Source organism: Stegodyphus dumicola, chromosome 11, assembly GCF_044657685.1.
Source record: "Stegodyphus dumicola isolate Sdum_Otavi_A_Nest chromosome 11, ASM4465768v1".
Taxonomy (NCBI): Eukaryota; Metazoa; Arthropoda; class Arachnida; order Araneae; family Eresidae; genus Stegodyphus; species Stegodyphus dumicola.
The window spans coordinates 81,002,104-81,019,193 of NC_140778.1; the positions used below are offsets into that span (position 1 = coordinate 81,002,104).

Consider the following 17,090-nt stretch of genomic DNA (forward strand, 5'->3'; position numbering starts at 1 on the left):
TCATCCGTTACTGTGCTGGAGGTAACCTGGAGTGACGTCAGCTCCGTATCTCCTGGCTGGATGTAACTTCTTAACATATGTGAGGATTTATTTTGTTGTAAATAACTTGATATTAGATGACAACTTGAGTAACAAAGGCACCAATTCACTTTTTAGTCATAGCCTAGCCTAGAATACTGCTGCGTCGTTGCCTGAAAACTGCGATGTAGTGGATGACTGGATTGAATTTTGGAAGAAGCACCTGAACCAGCTTTACAGTTAAATATCATTTATTTTGGATGACTAATTTCTTAGCACATATTTTTTTTTAATTCATGATGATGAGAGTACATGAGAGACGGATGGAGTTGGCATGTTAAATGGGCTAACCGATTTCTGATGAAAATAATTATCATTCGTAAGGAAATAAGATTATAAATTCTCTGAACATGTTTTCCTTTCATTTCTTTTTGTCATAAATAAGACGATAACACTGTGGAACTGTGCACAGCAGATTTTATTTTAGCATACTTCTCAGAACTTGGGGCTTGGTTTTCTGAAAATGTGAGGCAAAAGTATTCCAAATATCAGAAAACTGCTTGATGTAAAGCTTTCAGCTCTCTTTGATGTTATAAAACGATGGAATATTCGCGTAACTATTGGAAATGCACTGTAGTCTGTACAACGCTCAGCTAATACGAAAACGACGTAAATTTATCCTATAAAAAATCAAACAAACCCCAAATATTAATATCGTGAAATTTACAGCGGATTTAGTAGAACTGTCTGCAATAGAATTTAAACGCTAAAATCGTTAGAAGAATCATTAAAGTTAATGGTGACATTGGGTAATCAAAAAAGGAATTCTTCGTCAACAGGGAAATATACTTAGATTTCGCAAAATCTAGGATAAGCAAAGATTTGCCATTTTGAAACAATGTTATATTTGCAAACTAGTCACAATTCAATGCATTCAGTTTCGATGAACGAATTGCTATATGGCGAAAGACAAATAAAAAAATTCAATCAGTAGAACTTATTACCTAATATTAAGGATGAGGGTGGAGATGTAATGTGTTGGGAATATTTAGCTTAATTTTTTAGACGGGAAATGTAGCTTTTATAGAAAATAATAGGTAACATAATAATGTAGCTTTTATAGAAAATAATAGGTAATATAATAATAGGTAAAATAATAATGTAAATATTTTTCATGAAAGGCATCTACAAGAAAACTTAAAATGCAAAATGAATTTAAATTCTAATAGGATAACGATTCTAATCACACACCCTAAATATTCGCTTTTAGCTGTTATGCAACAAGGTTGTATGTATTCTTCGGGCTTAAATCCTATCGAGCATATACAATTTCGGTTGGAAAAAGAATAAGGAAACATGACATTTAATCGAAAGATTCATTAAAAGAATTCTTACTTGATAATATAAAATAGAACAACCTAACACGAACACAGATTTTAAATGCAATTTTAGATAAAGGCTATCCAACAGAATATTGAATGTTCCAGTATTTTCGTATTTTTATTAAATAAAAACTGTTTAATTTAGAATTATTTAATTTAAAACTATTTGTTTAAAGTATCGGAATACTTATGCGAGTTTATTTTCATACGTTTTTGAAAATTTAGCAAAAAAGGCATTAGTCACGAAACAGGATAATTTAGCATCGTCTTCTATAAAAGGAGACTCAGTGTTCAAATTGTTGCCATCAGATAATAATATTCTGTATTATTCTTTCAAAAATTAAATAAGGAGGTACATAGAGCCGCCAAATTTTGAATAACGTAGTCCACCCGAACATATGCTCCTGGAAGCCTGAATTTTAAATTTTGTATTTCATATTTTGGAAACTTTTAAAGAATTTTTGATTAACAAACTCAAAGATTTGAAAACACGAAGTGGCAGCACTGTACGGACTAAATCATTTTCATCTCCAGCGCACCAAACAGTCTGTCGTAAATTCTAAAGATACATTTTAAATATTTTATGCTTTTCAATGGAATTTTATGTGCCTTAAGTGCGAATAGCACAATATTTATTAAATAAAGCTGGGACACAAAACTTTAAGAAGACGTAAAACGTGTTTTTAAACCCATCTTACTAAGAAAATTGAACATTGATGAACCGAGTAAAGCCTGTAAAAAAAACGAAAAGTGTAAGTCAACATGTAACACTATATTAAAAATTCTAAACATGTGCTGTTGCGCTGCTTTTAAATTTTTGCTCTTGACACATGGCTTAAGTGTGAAGAAAATTATGATTTACAACAAAGCTAAAAAAACAAAAAGAAATGGGTAACAGGAGTCTAACAGAAGACTATTAGCGAGCTCAGCGAGAACGTATAAAAACTTTAACGAACCCGTCTGGGCGACTGTTAAAATCTGAACTCTATTAGGTTATTTATTATTTATTTATTTATTGAAATTACGGCAAAGCACACTAGGGCTATATGTCTAAGGGGAGAGATGCCTTCGTGGAGAACTTTCTAAGGGAAAGTGGCTCGTATACACGTGACACATGGAGAAAACCACGAAAACGCCCATGCAGCCAGCCCGTTCGCGGGATTCAAACCTCAAACCGAACTACCAGTGTTCAGCGACTTTACCTCTGAACTCTATTAGGTTTTTTTTTTTCAACGATAAACTGTTTGGATAAACTTTTATAAACGAATCAAATTTTAGAAAAGGTTATCATTAGTATAAGTGAAAAAACGTTATTTCATTAGCATTTGGTAACTGATATTTTCAAATAAACTTCGAAAACGCAAGTCTCGGAAAACAAATGTGAGCTACTTTATCTAAGAATAACCTAAATACTCGTATAATACTAAAGTGAAAACATTTTACGATGATCTGTTAGTACTCGCGGAGCGATAGAGATCCACAATTTTAAGTAGAGATGTTGACTGACTTGTTTGTGATGGAAAATACTTCTGTGATGAAGTGCTCTTTAAGTAGTTTAACGAACCCGTCTTAACTTTTATCTTAGTTAAATAAAAGTTAAAGTTAAACACTGTTAAAGTAAAATACATAGTTAACAGTGTTTAATTTTAATTTTAGCCTCGTGAAACAGAATTTACTCTGATTTACTTTCCTATCCTTTCGCAGTAAACTAATGTAAGTTTTTTAGACAAACCCTAGATTAATCAAGAGTTGATTGTAATTATACATACACAGTTGTTACGTTTCCGTAAGCTGAATTTTGGAACTATAAAATTTATTTTAAAATAAGACTTATAGCAGTTTATGAACTATTTTTTTTTTAATCCAGCTGTACTTAAACACACGATTTTGGCAGATTGTTGTACACATGAATATAATTAACGTAAACATTTCGTTCCAGGTGAAGTTCTTGGTACGTTTTGTGGCAGCTTAACCAACGGCTCCCAAGTTATCGATGTTCCGAGTCCACAAGCATATATCAAGTTTAACACTAATTCTGCCGTGACAGGAAAAGGATTCCACATTGTTATGAATGCAAAGTTTAATGAAGGTACTTGATAATACAATTCTCCCTTTCTCCATGAATTCTTTTGTTTTAGAAGTTGTGTGTCGGCATACCAAAGATCAACAGGAAATTAAAAAGAAACACATCTTCCATTAAAATTTGGAATGCTATCGTAAAATTTCATAAAAATTTCTAATACTAATTGTTAAGAATCACAAAGCAACGGAATTTATTACCGATATGTAAGCATATTAATTCTAAAAATCCATTACTACGTTAAACATATTGTAAATTAAGTGGTCACATAGGAGTGAACTTTATTTTAATGTTCACATCGGGAATTAAATGTTTCAAATATTGTAATTCTATTGTTGCGTGCGGGCGGGTTTATAATAGATTAAATGCACGCACTCCGATAATAGGTTGTTAAAGTTTATTCTATCAGAAGAAATACTTCAGAGATTTGGAACTTTCCTCAAAATTATTCATTACAACTCTTCACAATATCACAGAATAGAATCACCAATCTATATTCAAAATACGTACTATGAACGTTAAACTCAACGCAGTGCAAAACGCATCTAAAGAGCGACGCTAACTCGGAGATATCTCAATATTCCAATTTACTCTTGACTAATCACCGAAAGCAGATGTGTACTCCGGCATTATATAGTTTTCACCTGACTGCTGAAATGTTTCTATTAGCTTCTGCTTCTCGAAATGAATGGAAGGCATGTGAGGGCTGAATTACGGTTACAGCTACACAGAACATCAAATACAGTTATATAATTACTATACTTCTTACGATAATACAGGACCGGATCATAATGTCGCCAAATGGTCGCCATGTTTGGTGATTTTGGCGATCCCTCGTCAAATTTGCAGGTAAAAATAAGTCGCCAAAACCAAACCGTTGATAACTCGTCAAATTAGTGAGATAGCCATTTTCTCAATTTTAAATATAAATATACTTGTCACTGTATTCTTACTTTTCCGCAAGTTTCGCTTATTTAAATTTTCATGTTACATTATATAAAAGAAATATAACACTTTCACGTATAATTTCCCTAAAATTATCTCTCAATGTACAAAATTTGAAACAATATTTATTCCTATATCAACACACAAAAATAAATTTGTATGAATTATTGTTCACTTACAGTGCTGACTAAATAATGCCTTTTTCTAATTAACTTGTTTAATCTATTAAAGCTGTTCAAAAATAGCCTTTCAAATTAAGCAGTTCTCTCTAGCTTTTTGGTAAAGAATGCTGGATATATTGTATTGCATTTGACTAACTTACCTATTGTAACATTGCGTGCTACTCTACCAAAAGAAGTATCGAGTGAGAAAAATAAAAGTCCTCCCACTTAAAAGATGCTATTTTAAAGATTTTAAAGATGCGTTGAAAATCATCGCGCTGAAAACGTAGTAGGTTTTCTGTAAGTTTGAAAAATAAATATTGGTGTGTGCGTACGGGTTCGTAATAGATTGACTGCACACAGATCCGAGGATGGGTTGATAAAAATTTATTTTATCGAAAGAAACACTTCAGAGATCTGTAACTTTCCACAAATATAGTCTACTCTCTATATAGAAGGTATAGTCTACTCTATATATTATTCCACAAATATTAGTCTACTCTATACTATATAACTCTTCACAATGTCACAGAGTACAATCAGTAGTTACACTTCGAACTACTACGAACGTTAAACACAAGGCAATGCAAAGCGCAACTATAGAGCTAAGCTAAACTGGAGAGAGTACTCCGAACTCACCCTGAGCTAACAGCCAACAGCAACTACTGAGAGCTGGTGCTCTCTCCGACCTTATGTAGTTTTCACAATGCCGCCGAGATATTTCTAGTACTTTCTGCTTCTCGAAATTACTCGAAGACGATATAAGGATTGAATTATGGTGACAACTAATGTAGTGATCAATTACAATACCTATTACAGTGATACAGGGAGGAGAACAAAATGTCGATAATGGTCGCCATGTTTGGCGACTTTTGTTGATTTTTTGCCAGATTCGGCATTAAAAATTAATCGCCAAAACCCTTGCCAACTTGGCGATATTTCTCCAAATTACCACGATACCCATTTACCCAACGTTAAAAGACGTGGCCCTGTATTCTTACTTTTCCGGCATAGATTGCCTTTCTAGACTTTTCATGTCACATTACAAAGAAAATTACAACAATTTCACGTGTAACTGCGCTAAAATCATCTATTTATGTACAAAATTCGTAACAACAATTTGATGTTCGACCAAAACGGTGAAATTTCTCTAAACACTTCACTACACTATTTACAATCTGTATAGTTGAACTAAAACTTTAGCGTTTAAAAGGAGCTTCTAAGTTCTTGTTATGATCCTTTGAGGAATATACTTGAGCCTCCTTCTTTTGCTTTTGGCTCCATAAAGTCTACCAATTAACTGACAAGTTTTCCCTTCTTTGAAATTATGCCTTTGAGTCATGGGGAATGCATATTGATCACGCTCATACATGAACGTTAAGCAACATTGCACATCCGAATTCCAGTATTATTCACTAAATATTAGGTTGTCAGTAGGCTAATTTGCACATTTCATGCGCTAACATACGTGCAAGTGTCCAGTTTTACGCTTAGATGAAAATAATTATCATAATAATTACACCACTTAACATGGATTGAAAACTTTAATGAGCATTCGTTTTCCGTTTTCCTATTATTCTTTACTTTTAATGAGCAGTGCGCATCACAGAAATGTACGACTATTAAGAACAATGACATGCTCTGTAATCATTTCACTTTTTAATCATTCGTTTTGGTCTCATTTGAATGCCATATAAGGCATTCCCCCCTTCCTATTGGCCTGCCTTAGTGGTATAACTGGAAGCACACTCGATGCGTATTCATGAGGTCCAGGGTTCAGTTCCTGGTAGGACATTGCACATTTTTCATGCCCCATGCTTCAAAAAACCTGATGACTCTACAGCATTTATACACAGTAATTTCTTTTAAGCATTTTTCTATGTATACCTCGCACCGAAAGGCAAATAGGACAATTCTTTATCTCTCATTCTATTGGACATGGTTGTCGAAATTTAACTTCCACTTTCCATGTCTCCAAAGCGCGACTTAGGATATATATTGGATTTACATATAGCATTGTTCTAATGTAGGTATTTTGACACAAAATCGGATTTTTTCTGAAATAACATTCCAATTTTTTCCATATTTCGATTCTACCACTCAAATTATGCCAAAGCGCTAAGTTTTAAAAAAAACGCACATTTTTTTTTTAAATTAGCTGTCAAAATTTTAGTTTCTCCATGTTAATTGAATTTTGTAAATAGATATTAATATCTCCTTTTTTATTAAACTTACTTGATTCTTCTTTTCACATTTCGAAATTTAGGCTTATCCCAAAAAACATTCGCCAGTTTTATAATTTTTTAATTTTTTTTTTAATTTGTATTTTAAAATAATTTTTATAAATTTTTCGAAAACCATTTTGAATTAAACCTATACAGTTTTTACCATCATCTTAAAGTAGATATATTTCTGAGCATAGCTGCAAAAAATTAGTTTTTTATTCAAAATTTCCAAAAATATACGTAAATTTATATATTGGCGCGTTTTGAAATTTGGCATATTTGTTATAAGCTATAACAACGCCAAATAAGATTTACGCACTTTGCTAAAAATGTTTGAAAGTGTGAACGGTGACTTTTTTTCCGCTCGTGTAAAATGAAAAAAAAGGAAAAGAAAATAGTTTGTTATAAATTAATAAGTTTGCCAAGTGCATTATTCTTGGCGCAAACTGAAAAAAATGCGTCAAGATAAATTTTTAAATTCTTCCATAAGTTTCCCACCAAATTTTACAAAATTTAATATTCGGGCATAAATTGCGTCGTAGAATCAAAATATGGAAAAACACTGGTACGCTATTTAAGAAAAAGTCCGTTTTTTTTTTTTTTTTTTTTTTTTTTTTTTTTTTTTTTTTTCAAAATACCTATATTAGAACAATGCTGTATATAAATCTAATATACATCCTATATTGCACTTTCGAGACATGGAAAAATTGTCCCACTTTTTTTTTTGCAGGGTGTACGTAAAACGACAATACTCTTCTAATGACAATTAGTTAAACTTTATATATAAAAATTCTCTTTTCGCTAAAAATAATTCATAATTGCCATTTTATTTTTAATTGACATATTTATTAATAATTGGTATAATCATTAATAATTGACGTTTCTAATATTTGTTATAATTATTAATAATTGATATAATCGGCATAATCTTTAATAATAGGCATTTTCTTTTAAATTCGGTGCAGATATAGTGTTGATAGAAGCTATTGGATTTCTGTATTTATCGGTTTAGATTAAATGAGCATACTTTATTATAGTCTTTCTTTGCATCTTTAATGTACAGGTGTATGAATACGAATCCTTTTTCAGGTTGTGGAGGTTATGTAGAAGGCATTTCCTCAGGTGTGATCACTTCCCCGCATTATCCTAATCCTCTTACAGGCAGAAGAGAATGCTTCTGGCATGTTGAAGCACCTGAAGGAAGAAGAGTGAAACTAACCTTTAATGCATTCAATCTACCCAGGGATGAAGCTACTGGCATGTGCCTCAGTCACTTAAGGGTAAGTTGTGCAAGAAGGGTAAGTCACTTAAGGGTAAGTACTTAAGGGTAAGGCACTTAAGGGTAAGTTGTGCACTCAGCTGTGCAAGAACGCAGTGTATAAAATTAATCTCTAAATATAAAATGGGTAGTTGTAAAATGTAAAAAATATATTATGGGGCCAAAGAAAAGGAGAAGATAATTTCTACGTTTGTCATTGGTTACTGGATTTAAAACATTCTCCAATATTGTTTTAAATTGAGTTTTGTCTTTTACATCTCATGATATCGCAGATTATGTGTCTTTACTATATTTGAAATCACAGTTTACTAATTACCAAATTTACACCACATTAGAAGGTGATGACCTTCAATAATTGCCTGTATCGTGCACAATTCCAAATCCTGCCCTTGAAGCCATTTGGTGTCGTGTTATGAGACTCTGTGCCTTCCTAAAAGACGGAAACATAATAACTTGTAGAGAGATTAGGTTAATTAGAAGCAGAAAAACGAAAACTAAGCAACACCCTCTCCGGTAATCGAAAACCACGGATCTCTGGAATACGCGCCCAGTGTGCAGACCCCTACACCACGAAGGCACGCTAAGAAGGCGGGAAAAATACCTTATAAACTATAAAAATTTCAGGTGCATGATGAATGATTTTCGTTTCCCGTGCCTTCTAGAGCGGTTACAGCCCAAAATGTTACGGCAAAAACATCGCGGAAGAAAATGTCGCGGAGAAAACATCGCTGTACTAAAACATCGTGGTACAAAATATCGTCGTCGAAAGTAGAGCGGTTCATTAACTTCGCAGTTTAAAACATGGTTGTTGGAAATATCGGGGAAAAAATAAAGAAATCATCGCATTATGATAAAATAGCAGACATGCGTTTTTTAGGCTTTGAAAGTTGAAAATGCATATTGGCATAATGATTTGTATTATAAAAAAAAAAAAAGAAGGAAAGCATTATTATTTTTATATTTCATAATTTTGAATTAAACTAATATTTTTTTTTGCTGAAAAAGAACTTAAGCATTTAAAAACTGAAAATAAATAGAAAATTAATGCAACTTCTAACACTTAATTCAATTTTAAACATATATAGAGTATTAATAAAGGATATAAGCAAATTAATCTTTTTTATAAAGTTTTACTAATAAGTTTCCATGAAAAATATATTCTGGAAACGTTTAGAAAAAGGAAGATAGGTAACTGCGTTAGATTACATCCATAAGAATTATTTAATTAATTATAAAATTATTTTCTTTCTCGTTTGTTAATTTATCAGTAAGCATAATAAAAAAGATTAATTTACTTTACGTGTGACCTTTATTAGTTAATTATGTGTAAGTTTAAAACTTTATTCAGTGCTTAAATTGCATTAATTTTCTGCTCATTTTCAGTTTTTAAAAGCTTAAGCATCTTTCTTCCATTTTTAGCAAAAAATTTATTAATTAATTCAAAATCATGAAATGTAAAAATAAAAATGTACGTCTTTCTACCTTGCGCTCACAAATCATTATGCGAATATGTATTTACAACTTGCAAAGCCTGAAAAACGCACGTCTGCGATGTTATCGTCATGCGATGGTGCTTTATTTTTTACCACGATATTTTCGACGACGATGTTTTTAAACTTTGAAGTTACTGATCCTCTTTATTATCGACAACGATATTTTGTACCACGATGCTTTAGAACTGCGATGTTTTCTCTTTGCTTCCTTTTCTCCCACCATGTGTTATACTACGACGTTTTCGCCTTCTGTTGTTTTCTCTGTGATGGTTTTGTCTGCTATGTTTTCGGTACACATCTTCTTCTAGAACAACGTGATGTCGAAAGCATGAGGTGGTACAGTGAATTGCTTTTGTTTAAGATGATGATCACTTTGTAACGTTACTGACAGTCGTTTTAAGGCACATCAGCAGATATTAAAATATCTAAAGTATTGTTACGTGCGTACGGGTTCGTGACGAAATGACTGCACAAATCCGATGAAAAATGAACAAAAATTTATTATTATCACAATGAATATAATTAAATTTTCTCAAATTATCATGCAGTATTACAATATCTCACAGTAGTTATCTTTTAACTACTAAAATGTGCAATAGAACGTAATTCAAAACAGCTAAAGAAAGCTAATCCGCGAATTCGCTACAATCAACAAGTGACAGGTGACGGAGGACGGGGACGCCTGAAGCTTAACAGAGGTTAACAGGCATATGTCCCGCGTCCTCCCCTGGAGTTTATTTAATAGTTATAAGTGTGGATACATGGCCATACAGGGGCAACTGTTTAACATCTGGCATTTGAAATAACATACAGGCACGGTTTGAAAAAAAAAAAAAAAAACATTTAATAGGTTATAACAATGGTGTTCAATTTTCTTCTGCTCCCTATGCAGTCAGAGATTAGATGGTAGAGCATTAGAGTGCATATGTCAGTGCAAGTAATGCATGTAAGCCCTATTACTCTGGTTGACAGAGGTCCTGGCCATATGCTGCAATAGTGGTTATTATTTGCAGATTTTATTTATGGCCGCTCTGTTTTTGGCTAGGAACTTGTGAAATGCTGAGATATTGGCTGGTATCGGGAAGTGGAACTGTTCTGTGAGTGGGCAATGAAAGATATAATGGTCCAGTGACCCCTCACCCCCGCAAACACAACGATCCGTGGTTGAGATGGTGCGGCGGTAGAAGTAATCCGGGAAGGGACCATGACCAGTAATGAAGTTGGTAAGGGGAGCAATTGCCTTAAGGCGCTCCGTGGTTACTTTTGGCAAGAAGCTATGCGCTCTCCTTCCCGTGTCGCCCTGATCCCATTCTCTTTGCCACCACTGGATAGCGGCATTTCGTAGTTGACTTTTGAGGAAAGATGGTGGTGCTGATACTGATATCGGTCTGGCATTTTGGTTCGAAGCAGCCTCTTTAGCGAGTTCATCCGCTGTCTCATTACCCATGTTACCTGCATGGGCTTTAATCCATACTAGGTCAACATGTGTGTGCCGATTATCTTTTAGGATATGCTGCAGTCGTATGATCAGCGGGGAGGCGTGACTATGTTTGTCAAGAGCAAGCAGTGTCGACATACTGTCTGTATAAAGCTGCACATGTGTGATATTGTTGAGCGCCACGTATTCAATGGCAGCTGTTATGGCAACTACTTCTGCTTGAAAAATGCTATTATTTGGATTGAGGTACCCTTTCCAATGGTGTGCAGCATGGCCTTGCCTGTAGTATATAAAGGCACTACCTACACCCTCAGCAGTTTTCGAGCCATCTGTGTAGAACGCGTGCATATTAGGGTTTCCTTCTGGTTGACTTCGTGACGGTTTGAGGATAGTGTGAATGCCAAGTCTCTTGTGGGCTGGGTGCGTGTGGAGAGGAGTACATGGATGTTCGTAATTTGCAGGGCTATGTAAGGTGCCTGCAAAGGTTGCGTCTTTCTGTAGATGTATTATTTTAGTGTATGTGGCCTCTAGCTCCGCTTGGATATGAAGTGGTATGATGCCTGCCAAGGTGAGTGCTGCATAAGTTGCAGTGGTGCGGTAGGCTCTGCATAAGCCTATGGCGAATGGGCGCTGTAGTGATAGGAGTTGCTTAACCTTGCGTGCGGTCATGGGTTGTGCCCATATAGCTGCCGCATAGAGTACCACCTTCTCAGCTACAGTTTTATAAAGTACCTTTTGAATGTGGGGATTCCGTCCCCAGTTCCCGCCTTGGAATTGTCGTGATCTCCTGGCAATTGCAGATGTTTTAATCTTTTGTGCCTGGATATGCGGAAGCCAAGTCAGACCTGGGTCCCATATTACCCCAAGGTATCTTAAAGTTTTTACGACCTTAATATTCCGGCCTTGTAGTTTGATACATGGGCTACGTGTTGGATTTGTACCCTTTCTTGGAAAGATGATAGCAGTGAACTTTGTGGTGGATATTTTGAGTTTTAGCTCTTCGCAGAGGTTGGCAAAGATAGTGCATGACTCACTGCCATGGGCTTCAAGCTCAGCGCGTGTGCGGCCTCTGACCAGTAATGCCGCGTCGTCCGCGTATGCAACTAACACAGTATGTTGTGGCCACCTTGCTTCTAAGACTTTATTAAAGATGAGGTTCCATAGCAGAGGCCCTGCATAGGACCCCTGTGGACATCCTCTCACTTGTGTTATTGAGACAGTACTACTGTTGTTAGAGATCATCAGTTGCCGGTCTGCCAGATAGTTGTCCAGAACTTGATAGATATTTCTTGGGCATCTTGCCTCTCTGAGGGCCTGCCTGATGGCAGGCCACCAGAGGGTATCGAACGCACTTTGCAAATCTATCGATATAAAAGCTGTCTGGTAGCCCTGCGATTTGTTCTGAATTATGACTTCATGGATTCGCTGCAGGGCATGAGTGGTAGAACTGCCTTGTTTGAAGCCAAATTGTCTTGGGCTAATGCTTTGGTTTTGATGTAGATGAAATTTTAGCCTATTGACGATGAGCTTCTCGTAAATCTTTCCCATCGCCGACAGAAGGCAAATTGGCCTAAAGGAACTCGATACTAGGGGGTTTTTATCCTTTTTTAAAAATAATACCACATTGCCTTTTTTGAAAGCTGTGGGGAATATTTTATAATGCAGAAGCTGGTTGTAGTCGCTACAATCAATAAGAGAAGTTTTCTAAACAACAACAAACTAAGCAACTACTACGAACTGAGATGTTTTCCTCCTTCTATAAGATTTTAAAATCACGCGCGAGAATTTTCTAGTACTTTCTAAAAATCAAAAAAGACATATTTATTTATTTAATGTTAAATGCACGTGCCCTTGTATTTTTAATTTTCCGGCTTAGCTTTCTTCTTTTAATATTCGTCACGCGCTGCACTGCGCTGGAAATAAAACCATTTAATTTATAATTGAACTAACATTAGCTTTTTAAATTCCAAATTCGTAACAGTATATTAGAAAGTAGAGATTTCTTGATCTGAGCTTTGAAAATCTCTTAACACAGAACCTCTAGAGGCGATCCGCCGGGGACACAAGCCCCCAGTGTTTAAACCTCGACAACAATGATTTTATGAGCATAAGATAGGGTGACCAGGCAACAGCTGGTCACCGAAAAACTAAGATAACGTATGACAACATCAGTGCCCTTGAGCTTACTAACGGAGGCGAATCTTGAGAACAAGATTCACATTATCTATCATGTAGCAATCACGCAGACCGAGACAGACTTGACGTTACGGTCCTTACCCCGCCGAGAAATCGGTAGTCCGTACCCCGCCTGAACGGACCACCGATTTGTCAATGGTTCAAGTCACCGTGAAGACTGATTATGTGCCCCAGGAGCCGAGTCTGTCTAAATACATGTGTTAGCCACAACGTTGGTTATTTCCACTCAGTCCAGCCCTAGGGGGATAAAATATTTACAGATATTAAATGTCGAAATGAGCCTTCATGTAATCAGAAAAGGATAGTTTATTTTGGAAAGCTAATCAATCATTCCAATAATCCTACTTCTCACATCTGGTTCAAATGACTCCCATATCAATTCTCATCTTCCACTGGCCTTCAAATTTCCTGGGTTTAAATCCTTTTGAATTTCTATAGAAGGCTGTTGAATGAAATATAATTCATAAGTCAAAAGCTGATGGCGTCTAGAAGGTTGCAGATAATATCGGCAAATTTTCGTATAATGTTCCAGCCTCTGGCAGAAAAGATGGCTCTGGTAGCAAACATATTATTGTTATTCATTCTGCAAGAGGGTTAGTCTATAATGTTTTGGGCCAACAGCGTTGAATGTATATATAGTAAAATTCAGGAAACGTTAGAAAATGGTGCGCTGTCATGAGCCTCTTACTACTGTTGTTATTCATATGCAATTTGCTCAGAGTCAATACACATAAACCTGGAATAAACAGTATTGTTGATGAGACAGTTAACGTTTATATCGTAATTACTAAACAAAACATCCTTATAGCGTTTATGGCAGCAAGCATTCCAAACCAATAGTTGTTACGACCCGGAGGAGAAAGGATGCGGATAAAGTATTTTCATCAACTTACGATCCCTAACGACAGCAGAGGTTATCGAACAAAAATGAAACTTGGTAATATGGATTGCAAGATAGTCACTTGAAAAATTTAAATAGGAGTAATCTAGTTCTCATAGTTACCGGTACAGCAAAAAATTATGAAACTCTCGAATAGCATATCTCCTGTTTTTTCATTGTAATGAAATCTATGTAATTATTAAGTATTCGAAAGAATGTGGCAATGGAAATACAACAGACTCCCAATTAACAGGGAGCGGGAAAACCGGGTTAAGGATTGGTCGGACACCGTCTAAAAAATGAAATTTGTTTATTGCGCATTAATAAAAGAATTATTATTACAAACTGTTAAATGAAACCAATATTGCTTATAAAAAATGGAAAATGAAAAGAAGAATGGATGGAATAGCAGCAGTGAACAACTGATGTTATACTAATTGGTAACGGTTCATAATTCAGAATATGTAAACATTGTTAAATCATCCGTCAAAACTATGCTATTTAATCCTAAATAAATCGAGTATGTAGCTTTTAATCTTGTATTGCACGGTAACTGCTACTGAAATACATGAGCAATTATAAAAGCAAACGAATAGCAGATGCACCGCTCCAACAATGAACAACTGACAGACGCTTTCCTGTTCGCTTTATCTCTGGCTCTCTGTTTCTTCGAGTTTTTATAAAGCCAAGCCAGCAATGCGTATTACCTTTGATTATTTTACTGCGAAGTAGTTTTGGTAATTATCAATAATTTTATTTAAAGTAAATTTGCTTTATTATTACTTTCTTGATTGCTAGGAAAGACAAGACAACAGTCTTCTGAATGACAAGAATTCGCAAGATAAAATCACTGAGTTTTGGAGAAAAGAATGCTAAAACAAAGTATTGCAACTAACTATTTTTTGCGAGCCTGAACCCAATAACATTGCCCAAGTTATCTTATAAATATTGTTATTTAATATTGTTTATAACTCCGTTTCATTTTTATAGCGATGTTTATAGTCTTCCGTTATTTATAGCGTGCTCTTTTTGGTAATTAATTATTTTAGATAATTAAATTAACTTATTTTCCATATTAAATTGCTCACTAACACTTGTAAATTCTCAATAAGTGACAATTTTCAAGTGATTATTCATTTTCAATAGTGGGCACTAGCCATTTTAGGCTTTGGCCACTATTGAGGCCAGAACAGGTGTTTTTTTTTTTTATTCAGGCACCTAATAGGCGGTCACCGTTACCTCATATGAAGGGTCAGACAATTTACATCTATGCCTTCTTCAGGGTTTGAACCCGGGCTCTTCGGTACGGCAGTTAGAATCACTAACCACTTTTCGACCTGTGCAGCTTACTAGTAATTTTAATACTACTAACTATTGTTCTTTCTTTTGTTTTTAACTACCGTCGGATTAGCCTGGAGCGTTTTCGTCCTTGCTGAGGATATGTATAAAGTCGGGCAGGGACTGTGGGGCCTGCGCCGCCGTTGAGGGGTCTCCGGAGCCTGGATATCTCAACCCCGATAAGGTAATCTCCAGGACGTGGGTCTTGAATTCAGCGTCCTGTAATCGTACACATTCAGAGAAAAGTAAATGCATTCCCGAGGCAGGCCTCCTGGGACTCGAGGAAGCTGCCGGTTCAAGATATCGGAGAACGGGGGATATATACCTGCTTACCTTTGTTACATACCAGGTGTCCCCTACCTCCGTCACCTGCAATCGTACACGTCACTTGCTGCATTACCAAGGGAGTCTATTGTAATCACTTGAAAAACGCCGATGCGAAAACCTGCCAAAGAAGAAGGGGAACATCAAATGTTAAAGTAAAACTACAGGCAACCTTACAAACACATAATTTCAATCACTCAAATCACTGAGATAGGCGGCACGGAACAGAAATCAAGAACACAAACGAAATAACGGCAATTGGCAATCGCAATTCTTGATAGGTTACTGCAACCGTTCCAAGGAGCAGCAATGACAGGGGACTTTCACGAAAACAGTGGAGCAACATTTCCTTGAAAGGTCAAAGTGTCTTGGAGGCAATGAAGTTTTTTCTCCAACATTAGTAATCTGTGACAAAACCTACGTTCTTTGCTAGCTGTATGATACTTAATCTCCAAACTGAAGAAATGGAACGACCCTCTCTTTCAAATTTATTACAGAAGCGATGAAAGAAGATCAGCATTTAATGTACGATGTATTTATCACACTTTCTGTGTTACAGAGCTAGGGTCTTAAAATTATGTTCTTTGTGCATAACTTGTTTCCGTCTTGATTCAGTCGAGGCTCACATTTTGTAAGCGAGGGATGAACACCTGTCGTTAGAATTTGTATTGCAAAAGCACTGTGGTGACAGAATTATCTCCCTCCACTGTGTGTTTCTGTGTCCTCTACGATTTGTTTGATATCAACCAATGCATTTCTGCCTAGGCTATCATTTGAAGCTCTAAACTGTTCCGTACTTGATGTGGTTGAGAAAGAGATTCTTCAAATTCCTAACGCATTGTCAAATTCGTCAGGGATGCTTACCATGTCCAACGCCACCTAGACTACAAAGCCAGAAAGCTCCACTTATGAGTCATCCCAGTTAGGCTATCGAAATTACGGTAGCGCAACGACCATATAGTTTAGGAAAGAACTTATCTATTTTTTTACTGTTGACGTTTTATTTTAATATATTTATAATTACTTTCCTCCTTTAAAGCACTTGCACTTGATTTTTAAATTTAAATCGGATTTTCTTTAAAATAAATACTAATCAGTTAAAGTTAAATTTTCAGCACAGCAAATGTTAAACTATTTTTTTCTGAAAGGTGTTATAATTATTATCAAAATTATATTATATATTTTTCTCATACATTAACTATACCTTCACCTTATTTAAAATATTTTAAATAATGTCAGACAACACAATCTAATTTAAAAGCATTTTTCAAGCAAGCATTACTTCAAGCAAGCATTAACACAATTTGCAATGTTTGCATAAACAAAAATAA

At 35.3% G+C, this 17,090-nt stretch overlaps 1 protein-coding gene across 1 annotated transcript in view; it reads left to right on the forward strand.

Annotated features, from left to right (window-relative positions):
* Nucleotides 1-17,090, forward strand: part of LOC118193658 (cubilin-like) — a 435,777-nt gene that overhangs the window by 341,990 nt on the left and 76,697 nt on the right. Inside the window, exons 48-49 of the mRNA XM_085826886.1 lie at nt 3,340-3,489; nt 7,901-8,091. Of these exons, the coding sequence (XP_085683012.1) occupies nt 3,340-3,489; nt 7,901-8,091 (341 nt within the window). The remainder of the gene's footprint in view (nt 1-3,339; nt 3,490-7,900; nt 8,092-17,090) is intronic.